The 11585-nt window shown below is 39.9% G+C and overlaps 1 protein-coding gene across 2 annotated transcripts; it reads right to left on the bottom strand.

Moving 5' to 3' along the window:
- Nucleotides 1-3357: 3357 nt before the first annotated feature.
- pnx (posterior neuron-specific homeobox) lies at nt 3358-10392 on the bottom strand. 2 transcript variants are annotated; one of them, XM_039768606.1, is made up of 3 exons: nt 10228-10392; nt 9906-9998; nt 3358-5212 (listed from the first exon to the last, which is right to left on the bottom strand). In XM_039768606.1, the coding sequence occupies exons 2-3, from the start codon at nt 9949-9951 to the stop codon at nt 4635-4637; spliced, it is 624 nt and encodes a 207-aa protein (XP_039624540.1). In that variant the 5' UTR covers nt 9952-9998; nt 10228-10392; the 3' UTR covers nt 3358-4634. The 2 variants fall into 2 exon arrangements, with proteins under 2 accessions (XP_039624540.1, XP_039624539.1); XM_039768605.1 differs by lacking the exon at nt 10228-10392 and having other exon boundaries at nt 9906-10183.
- Nucleotides 10393-11585: the final 1193 nt, after the last annotated feature.

Here is an 11585-nt window from a genome sequence, read left to right as displayed (position 1 = left end):
TCTGTTTAATGACAGACTGACTACAGTATCTGCAGATTGGCAAGTTTAAAAAGTGAAGTGATTGATGCTGCTCAATTTTTAGTGACCCCTCCCCCTCCCAACCAATGATGAATAGCCTAAATTATAAACATGCAAAGCACATTTTAAATTTTAATAAATGTTATTACTGGGCTGTAAATGAAACTGGCAGAAAATTACTTGCCATTAACTAGGTTTTCATAACTTTGACCATTACGCAATTGACTTAATCAGTCTCGAAAAATAGGTTAATGAGGTTTTCATGAAACATTTTATGGGGCTGCTTCATGTTATTTTTTCTCTAACTCTGTGTCAGTCAGTCCAACTGATATTACACATTGAACACAAACAGAGCAGGCCTAGTATGTCAATGACTCAGATCTTAAACACATTAATCTCACATCTTGCAAAAATATTTGGCTTGGCAAGGCCCTGCTGGCTGAGTGAGAGAGGCTTGTTCACAGGCCACATACTTCTGCGATCAACGGCCCGCAACACGTATAGAAAAACCAGACAAGCCAGAGATTAGCGGGAAACTTCTATTGGCCCGAGGGAGTTGGAAAGTGAGGGGTGAAGTTTCTGAGAGCCCTTGACTTAGCTTCCAATCTGTCATTTTACCCTGATAGGTGAGTCCAGCCAATCACAGCACTAACAAGACATAAATTGTCTTGCCATATATGGCCATGAAAAGTACTGAAGATATTTTTAGAAAAACGCTTCCAAAAACAAAGGCATTTTGTTGAAAACAAGTGGCTTCTAACTTTACAGATAAAAAGCCTGAGCTTATGTAAATACCTTGCACTCTGACATTTAAGACATCTCGTTTTATTTGTGGGTCTCTTCTCGTTGATGCATGTAGCAAAAGATGTGTTAATACAATCCACTATGAAAAGGTCTATAAAAATTATTTGTTGAGTAATAGACTACATAAAAAGAAGTCAGCATATAAAATTTAACTTACTTAAAAATAACTTAACCCATCATACTGTATATCAGAAGTCACCTTGGTTATCTAAGGGTAACTGCACAGAAAATAAAAAGTCACAGTGGCACAGTCATTGGTGCCACAAAACTCACAGCACTAAGGTTTATAGGGTCATTCTTGTCGTGTGTACGGAGTACAGTGACATTCTTACTTGCACATACTAATTGAAAAAACTCCTGACTTCCTTATCTGAAAATAAGATTGCAATTTTTTTGTTACCATTTCAAAAACTGCTGTCACATCACCCATATAGTTTGCTGATAATGGTCCTTCTACCACTTGAATCCTGGTTTTGTCACTATGTGTGTGGAGTTTTTCTCAGGTTGCTCCATAATGTTTAGGACAAAAACACATTTTTATTGATTTTCCCCTCTGCTCCACAGTTTAAAATTACAAATTAAACAATTTGGACATAATTAAAGTGCACATTGCAGACTTTAACGTTTGGGTATTTGTGACACTCTTTCAACGTGGTCCCCCCATTTTAGGGCACCATAATGTTTGGGTCATTTGGTGTCACAGGCATTTGTGATTACTCAGGTGTGTTTCATTGCTTCATTAGTGAAGGCATGAGGTACCTGGGCTTGCTTCTAACCTTTGGAGCCTGTAGTTGCCATTGTTCAACATGAGGACAAGAACTACTGTATGCCTTTGTAAGCCAAAGAAGCCATTATGAGGCTGTAAAACAAGAATAAAACTATTAGGGACATCTATAAAACGTTACGATTAACTTAATCAACTGTCTGGAGTATCATTAATAAGGAGGAACGCGCTAGTGAGCTCAGTAATCGCAAAGGGACTGGTAGGTCAAGTAAGATTTCCACTGCTGATGACAGAAGAATCCTCAATATGGCAAAGAAAAAGCCCCAAACTCTTGTCTGACAGATCGGAAACAGTCTTTAGGAGGCAAATGTGGATGTGTCAGAGACTACTATCTGCAGAAGACTTCATGAAGAAAAATACAGAGGCCATACTGCTAGGTGCAAACCACTAGTTAGCTACCAGAACAAGATGGCCAGATTACAGCTTGCGAAAAAGTACTTAAAAGGGTCTGCAAAATTTTGGTAAAAGGTCTTGTGAACAAACAAGGCAAGGATGAACCTGCATCAGAGTTGAAAAGGAACTGCCCAAGATCCAAAGCATACCACCTCATCTGTTAAACATGGTTCTGAAGGTGTTATGGCTTGGGCATGTATGGCTGCTACAGGTACTGGCACACTTATTTTCATTGGTGATGCAACTGCTGATGGCAGCAGCACAATGAATTCTGAGGCATATAGAAACATCTGCTCAAGTTCAATCAAACCTTCATCCTCATTGGGTGGTGCTTCACCTTACAACAAGATAGTGATCCAACATACTACTAAGGCAACACAGGAGTTTATCAAAGCTACAAAATTGAAAATTCTTGAATGGCCAAGCCAGTCACTCAATTTAAATTCAATTAAACATGCCTTCCAATTGCTAAAGAGAAAACCTTAGGGGACAAGCCCCCAGAACAAGCAGGAGTGCAGTAGAGGCTTGGCAGGGCATCTGCAGAGAAGATCCTCACAACCTGGAGATGTGTAGGAATCACAGACTTCAAGGAATCATTGCATGCATGGGATATGTTACAAAGCTCTAAATACTGTATGACCGTGTTAATATACTTGCCATTGCTATGCCCCAACCATTATGGTGCCCTAAAATGGAAGGTTAGAAAAAGTGTTGTCATTTCTGCATGGCGAGACTAAAATGTATGCAAATACCCTTAAATTAAAGTCTGTAATATGCATATTATTTACACTTGCATGATGTCTAATTTTAAACTGGGGATCAGAGGGGTAAATCAAGGAAAAATATGTCTTTGACCCAAACATCATGGAGGGCACTGTAAGTGTTAGGTTATTGTTGTTGAATTGAAATAGGCTCTTTTTGTGTTTGATTACGTGTGTGTGTGTGTGTGTGTGTGTGTGTGCGCGCATGCCCTGTGATGAGCTAGTGTAATGTTCTCAGTTGGCTTCTGCCTTGGGCCGGAGAACCTGAACTGAAATAAGCAAGTGTGCTCAAGGACAGATGCATAGACTACACTTCTGGGTAATATGAAGATAAAGAACCCTAAAGAAACTCTATGCCCGTCTTGACTGCCGGCATGCAAAGTCATCCACCTTCCAAATTACATGCATTTCATTTTTGGAAAACACTTTTTATTGTTCTAAAGAAAGCTAGGTGCAAAATAAAGGGAACTGGACCAAAACGTGCTTATAACATATGATAATGTGAGATTTGAGAGGAGCAAACTTTTAAATGAATTTAAATCTTGCCTCCTCGCAATAAATAAAATAGAAATGAAAATTGCGAATAAACAAATTAAATAAAGGACACACATTTTAATTTTAATAATCAAACAGTATAAAAATATGACATCTGACTTATATAGCCATTATATACAAAAATTACCCATTTTCTTATTTAATAACACAGCAGGATGTAACAGGTGGAGGGATGTCACTGTCTGGCTTTTGTGCCATTTATGTACATTAATAGCCAAGTTGCCTCTGCTCCATTGGATAGGTTTGCTATGTACTGTATAGACTATACACTTTACATGGCCTCTTTCTCTCACCTTGGACTTCACTTAGTCGTCAGTGCTTGTGCAGCTATTAAATTGGAGAACTCCCAATTGTTCCTTGCTGCATAGTGGCAACAAAATTAATTCCCAGGTAGTCCATAAGAAGATTAGACTGAGTAGAGTGCACTACATATAAGCGAAATAAACAAATGTTTGTCACAGCCAGCAGACAGTGACATCTTGTTACATGAAGTGTTGACAAGCTAAACGTAACTAAGATTTGTAGTTTGATGATCTGAACCTTCCTTCAGGGTTTCATGGGTACATAAAATAAGTGGCCAGATGAGCCCTGTGTTCTTTTTTAATGTTGTTAGTAATAAACGATCCATAAAAGTACTGCCAAGCCACAAAGTAGCTTTCAAAATGCCGTATTGCTCAGTCCACTCTTTAGCAATCTGCCATTTTGTGAGTGACTTTAGTTTCTGGGATAATGCTGATGTAAGCAGTTAAACTGCAGCTCCTTCCATTCTGGCTAGAGATCACAGACTGATAACATATCTATAGAGACAGGCAGTTCAGGATAGGAAATTACTATAGCGTGCAGAAATGTGCAGTGCCGACTTGAACTCTTTTTAGGGTCAGATGGGCCAACCCCCAGAGGCAAAGACTTGCAGAACCACAGATCCACCCCCATACCTTCTCAAAATCTAATTACCCAGACTTTCAAAAGCATATTTAAAGCAAAGGCTCTTTAGAGAAGGTGAAATAAGACAAATGTACAGTACACTTAGTACAATTATAGTTACTATTTTTCAAATGTAGAACAATAAATATATATTAAATACATTATATTTCCCTATGAAACACCCACCATTTTCTGAAAGACAATGATGAGTTTACAAATGTGCTCTCATGTTTTCAAAATCACGAGTGCCAGGTTTTTAAATGCCATCCTAGAATCTCTTTTCAACTTTCTTTTTATAAAAATGTAATCAAGTACAGAAAGTCCTGGAATAGTAACCATTCTTCAGATGGAGGTTTGAATGCCTAAAAAAAAATGGAGTTTTTTTTCCATCTTTCTCAAGCTAGACAATTATAAAAGACTGAAGGAAGACAAAGAGGTTGGGGGTACAAAGCTGGGGGTGAGGGGACTGGGTATTGAAATGTGGGAAAGCCTAAAGGGGCAGAAACTGGCTGAGCTGGGAACCTTGAATTAGGTGGGCACTGAAACGGGTCATACTGTGGAAGTGAAATTTGAGTCTGACCAAGTGGGACCTCCTCCTTCATCAACTTGTCCTTATCCTGTCCCTCACTCTTTTTCCATTTAGTACGACGGTTCTGGAACCAAATCTTAACCTGCGTTTCAGAAAGCTGCAAGGTGCTGGCGATACCAAACCGCTCATAGACAGACAGGTAGTGATTGAAACGGAAGTGGTTCTCCAAGAAGCGCAGCTGCTCCAGTGTGAATGCTGTGCGGATTCGTCGAGATCGGCAGGGTCTTGTCTTGCTGTTCAAGTCACTCCTTGAGGAAATGTGAAGTGTTTTATTTTCAGTCTGAACATCATCACCGAGGCCTGGCTTGGCATCAGCTGGGGTTGAGTCAGCCTGCACTTTCTGCCCTGTTCTGTTCCCAATTTCCGGAAGATCAATTGCCAAGGCTAAAAAAACAAACGACATCCAAAAACATTTCTTATTCAGAAGGTCATCAAATTCATAAATGAAATATTGAAACCAGGGTACAGTCTGAATGTTAAGAGCCTTTGTGAAAGACTTTTTAAAGCAAAGAAATGTACATTGTTTTATTCTATTGCTTATTCTTTTATTTCTCTCATTACTCAGCATTACATTTAGAGACACTGTATAAGGTAAAAAATAACAAAATATCTATCTTTCTATGTAGTGACTTTAACGCAAACAGTATTGTCATTTGGAAAAAAGTGCCCTTATTTGACTAGATTTCATGTTTCATATACAAAAAGCAACACTTCAACTTCTCCAGAAATTCCTCACTACAGTCTTAAAAATAAAGGCGTCATTGTGATTCTTCAGAGTAATGTCATAGGGGAAACATTTTTGGTTCCCAGCACACCCATCTACTTGAATGTTCTAGAAAGAACCTTTATTTATTTAGATCAGTAACAGAATCCAAACCGTAAATAACCATTAACAGACGGCCACAGATTTGTGAAAGGCCAATACGCATTTTAAAAGGATTTTTGCCACATGTGTAAAGTAACACAGGCTGGTTTCAGGTTTTTTTTTGTTTTTACAGCAGTTAGTGTCCTGTGAGGTAGCCTACCATACAATAAAGATTTTGGGTTTTTCTGCATATTAGTTTTTCAAATCAAAAACAGCCAACATCACCTTCCCAAAATGAAATGGTGCTTTGTCAAGCAATAGTTCTACGGACCATAAAGTGCCTTTAAAAGAAAACGTTGTTTTTAACAGTGCATTCGCATCCTGAAAATAAAATAAAGCTGTCACAGATTTCAATTCCTTTTTTAAGTCTTCGCTGCCTCTGCATATTATAATTTACATGTGGTTATCACCGTTCAGACCAAGCCCATCTCCAAGAAGAGATTTACTTGGGCCAAGACCCCCTCAATATCATGTGAAGCTACCCTACACCCGGCCTGAACGGTATACCTTTAATGGTGTTATGTGGTCTCAAAAATCCAACTATCTCCCCAGTATTTCAGGGAAAGCCGTTTTGTTCCCAAGTGGGCTGCTTTAGACAACATCTTTTCCTTACACGGCATAAGTGACTGAACGTCCCTCTTTTTTAATCCGTATAAAATGCTTTAAAATTATTAGAAGCTCATTAAAAAACAGAACATGAAAAACACAAAAGGCATACATGTTCTCTGTTGCTGTACTAATCTTTACAATTAGTGCCTCAAACATACCGTTCATAACATTAGTCCTGTTTAAACCGAATCGGGCGTGGCGAACAGCGCCGGTCTTGGCAGCAGCGAGTGTAAGGCTCATAGGTATGGACAGAGCTCAGTCAAATACGCTAAATACAAAAGTTTACTTAAGAAAGAAGCGAAACACCCTGACCTGCGGCAATATGATGACGTGGTGATCTGGGCTACTGATTGATCTCTCCCGGAATCAGCATTTGAACCCCTTTTGCATGTTCCACGCGACTACATGGGTTACATCTTACCTGAAGAAGGGGCCTGAGTTGCCTCGAAAGCTTGCATATTGTAATCGTTTTAGTTAGCCAATAAAATGTTTCATTTTGCTTGGCTTTTCTCTACATTCATAATGGCTAACACGGTACAACACCCTAGTACTCTCTCACATTCTAAAGACATGCAGGCTACAATGATTAATGACGACAAACAAGTTACGTGTGAGGTGCGATGCCGACACACCCCTATCCGTATTGGGGTTTGCCATCCGCCTGTTTCTGTAGGTGAAGTGTTCTAACCCCATGCGTGGATTGAATATTGCCTTAATCACAATCATTCGATTCGGAGAGAAATTTTAATCGGTTCCTGCCCACGGGAGCAAAATATTCTTATTCTACACACGACATTACAAATCTGCCAATAACGTGGTATCTTTCCAGGAAATCAGCGAATTGAAATTGCTATAAATAAATACAGAAATAAATAAAACATTCCTGTACCTCCAAGCCAACACTGGCGACAGATCGCCGACTACATGTAAGCGTTGACCAGCCCAAAACTGAGAGGGTGTTAGAGTATCGAGCGCACACCGTGCGAGCGTGGCACTGGCCCCTGATTACAGTACAGTACACTCCACGCTCTAACTACAGCTCTCAAGATTCCACCGCTTACTGGTCTTCACCACTAAAGGGTGCATTTCCCATTTGCGCAAGACAAAGCGGATCACGCGCAGTACTCTTATTTTGTGTTCGCTTGACGCTGCGCACTGGCTGACAAAGTGGGGCGCTGAGGTATCTGGACCTACTGTAATGTAAGACAGGGACCCACCAAAGGGTCAGTGTTTGTGGTGTAGGTTACGTTACGGAAAATTTATTGAAACCAATTACTGGGTAGTAAAATGCACGGGCCCAGTGATTCCACCATTTCCCCATCTTAAAGAAAATATCTCAAATTAATAAAAACATATTAAAGTGATTAGTTTGTTCCTGCCTTGCGCCCTGTGTTGGCTGGGATTGGCTCCAGCAGACCCCCGTGACCCTGTGTTAGGATACAGGAGGTTGGAAGATGACCGATTGATATATTAAAGTGATTCGGAATAAACTTAAACTGTGACGACAGCAAACATGGAAAGGGGTAAAATGAAAAAGGTTAAGAAAGCTTAATAAAATCTGTCACCCAAGGGAAAATCTTTTTAATACCATTGGATAAGATTAAAAATCTAAAAAGGCGTTATATACACCCCTGTAATTAAAACCTTAATTACCTTTTATAACCTCAGGGTTTAAAATTAGTAAAAAGCCTCAAGTGAAATGTTAAAATAAGGATAAGAATAATGGAATTGCGATATATAAATATATATTTAAAAGGGGTCTTTAAATTCTATGAACCTAAGACTCCCATAAACGTATATTTAAACCTTAGGCCAGTATTTAAGATTAGGTTAGGGTTGTGTAAAATTTTACCATTAGGGTTAAGGTTTGGCTTTCGATAAATGTTAAGCACTATATGTTATAGAGCAAGCACCGTTCTATAAGGAGGCACTTGGAGAAAAAATTCCTGTTAACAGTAAAAGGAAAACGCCTGCAAAGCGTGGGCGAGGTTATGGTGTAAATGAATTTAAAATCGGCGTATAACGCAATATAACATTCTTCCGTTTGCAAAACCTGCGGTGTGACATTCTGCGACTGCTGTGAATATAGCGCCACATTGCGATCGTCAGTGGAAATAGACGCTAATTCACCACGTCTGTATGTAAACATGGACTGGAAAACACGACACAGGAGAAAACTGCAGACTATGGTGTTTAAATTGCAACTTTCTTCACTTGCATTCTTATGATTATTTTTACTCGTAAATGGTAACTAATAATAAATGTTGATATGTGACTTCTGCACCTGCTGCAATGCCCCTCGTTCATCATGTTGGTTTACAGAAAACACACGGAACTCCAGTTTTTCAGTTTCGCCGTGAAAAACGCCTTGAGCATGTGAAAGGTTCGATATAGATAAAAACATTTATTATTATTGTTGTTGTTGTAGCTATTTGGAAATGAGAGGGCATTTGTGACACACGCACACACTTTGAAGTTATAGAGTTTCAAATTAACATAATGTGCACGTCTGTTATGGGGAGGTCATCCATGTATCCGCAAAGAGAACATGCAAACAGTATTGTAACAGTGGCGTATATTTATTTAGGTGTATTCTTTCTTTTAGCAATTTAGTATCATTTTTACCGTTGCAGTATTGTTGATTTGCACTTTTAATTATAATTTATATTCCGATCCTATTGACAAATTCACAGTTAACATCATCGGGAGCGAAGCAGGGGCCAGTCCTGCCTGCCAATCTCCGGGCACACACATATTCACAGGCTGGCCTTTCCGTGGGACGTGTATTGGAACACAAACAAACAGACCGCCAACGGAACGGAATTTAACCTTGAAGCTCAGACGTCAGATCGCTGTCTTTGTTTAGGTTTGGGGATTGAGTTTAGACGCAAAAAGCAAGCACTGGCATTGTTAGAGGAGTCAAAGATAGGTTTAGACCAGTAAAAAAAAAAAGTCTGAAGTGGGCGTGGCCTTTGTTTCTTGAGCAACCCCAATAGGCCGTAGAAGGGTCCGGCAGTCCGAAAAAGATAAACGCCCACTTTTTGACAGGAGGGTGTGTAGCACTTGGTACAGATTTAATTTGTAATAAATTGAAGCAATTATCCGTGCGTTTACCATAAAACTGCGATTAAACAGACCACTGCGAGCATTGCAGCGTTACTGGTTAAGTTTGGTTTGCTACATTTAGCGGTTAAATACTGAAATTAATAAGACATGGAATACCCTAGTCGGGACGCCATTCTAACGGGATGCGCATTCTATTCTACTCTGCGCTAACGAGGATGATGCATAGTCAACGCTGCTACTACATGTTCCAGTGTCCCCAGGACCGAGTACCACCTCCAGTTCTTGTCCGTGTGGACATTTCCCCCACATCCCGTTTAGGTGATCTGGCTTTAGCACCCCATCCCACCTGCCCGCCATACACCATGCCTTCCCGCCAACCATAAAGTGCATTTAGCGAGTTTGAGGCCGAGATAAGAGAGGATACTGTAATGACCTAAAATTGACAATAAAAATTTTCAAAATTAGTTGTGCAACTCAATCTGAATCATTTTTCGTCGTTCGGGTAACTAATAAAGACGTTTGAATGACGAGCCTTACCTTGACAGTACACTCGCTTTCCTACTTGCCCACGGTCGCGTCCCATGGCTGTTGCACAACGTCGCTCGCACTTTCCCGTGAATTTTTCGGGATCTAGTATATTTTGAACAGAAAAGTTGGTTTTAGCTGGTTCCGAGATTTTCCCCGCCGGCATATTAGCTCTTTACATGCACAGGAAGTTGAAGGGTGTGCGGGTTAAACTGCTTTTAGGCTACCCGCACTGGATGCGCAGTTTATAAAGCGCCCACTTGAATGGCAACACACGACCCTTACTTTGTATGATTAACATGTAAAAGAGCCACCCACTAAATGATTTACAAACCGTGTCAGCAGTACAAACAAGTCGTTTGCTACAGGAAGCCTCGTTGAAGTATAACCTCTTCAATCGAAATGCAAAGTTACCGACAGATGAGGGGCTTGCCTTCACGGGGTAGGTGTCTTCTCATTGTCATCAGCAATAACGTATCGCGCCGGGGGGGTTACAAGCCGTGTGCTTTATTACCGCCAAGTGGCAATTTCAAACGTGTTCTCTTTTCAATGAAGGCGCCTGTTGTTTATTGTCCTCTATTTGCAATCTTCTGATTTTCACGCGTTTATGGTGCAAATGCTGTAATCGAGGCAGCGTGTCTCTTTTCATAAGACAGGCGGCTTTTTATCGAAAGAAAAGGGTGATCATGTAGATTTCACTGTTGAAAGAGTTTTAAAATACTCTTTAAATTAGCATAAAGGATATCCAATTGCGTACACAAAGGCAGCCTTTTAGGGTTTGTTGTGTCTTTTTTTTGTGGTGCGGTCGGGGTGCAAAGGGTCACTTTTACTTTTCTTTGAAATTCTTCCAGCTGGATTAAGAAAGAACATTTCTTGTAGCATAAAAGATGAACAAAGTGTATGAACTGGGCATTTACTTTAAAGTGTTCTCCTTGGATACTTTCCAATATCCTACCTGGATAAGAATTAATCTGAAGAGCGTTGGTAAAGACTGTTTACCCCGTTAGACAGAGCGCAAGAAATTAAAGGACAGGACTTTAACAAAGACGTTTTAAGATAGGGCCAATCTGATCCATGCATCAAATCCCTACACGCAGATTTTTAAATTCATTAGTTGTGACAAGTATAGTGGGGCACTTGTACTGTACAAATGACTGAGTGATATGACAAACAATAGTTTGGTTTGTGTAATGTCTTCTTCATGCAGAGATTTATGGTATACCTTTAGGGCTTTGTGTTGTGCTCTGAGTTTTGAACTGACATGAAGAGCACTTACTAACTTAAAACGCTATGAATATTCCCATTAGTAATGCTTGCACCAAACAAAGTGGGTAGACACCTGAGATCTTGACATCCCGAAGTCTCTCAGCTCTGCTCATGATGAGGTCTTCTGCTCTGTGGACCACTCTACATGGTCTTTACTGAAGCTCGCAGATTTCCTGCCTCAGCTGCAAGCCCAGTCTGTCTCTCTTTAATTTTTCCCTTTTCCAGTTAAATTTTTTTTATATAATTAATTCTTTTATTTACTCAGTATTAATGATGATGCTGCTTTTCTTTAACCTTTTCAAATCCTATATGTTTGGGATAAGCACCAAGTTCACGTGAACCTGAAGTCTGCAGTTTGCTTTTCAGCCACATTTATGTGTGGAGGATGCTCATGCTCCACAGAGCCAACTCCTACCTGGACAAAGC

The sequence above is a fragment of the Polypterus senegalus genome, chromosome 11, assembly GCF_016835505.1.
Source record: "Polypterus senegalus isolate Bchr_013 chromosome 11, ASM1683550v1, whole genome shotgun sequence".
NCBI lineage: Eukaryota > Metazoa > Chordata > Cladistia > Polypteriformes > Polypteridae > Polypterus > Polypterus senegalus.
Note: the sequence above shows the minus strand (reverse complement) of the source record. Positions and strands in the feature narration are given on the sequence as shown.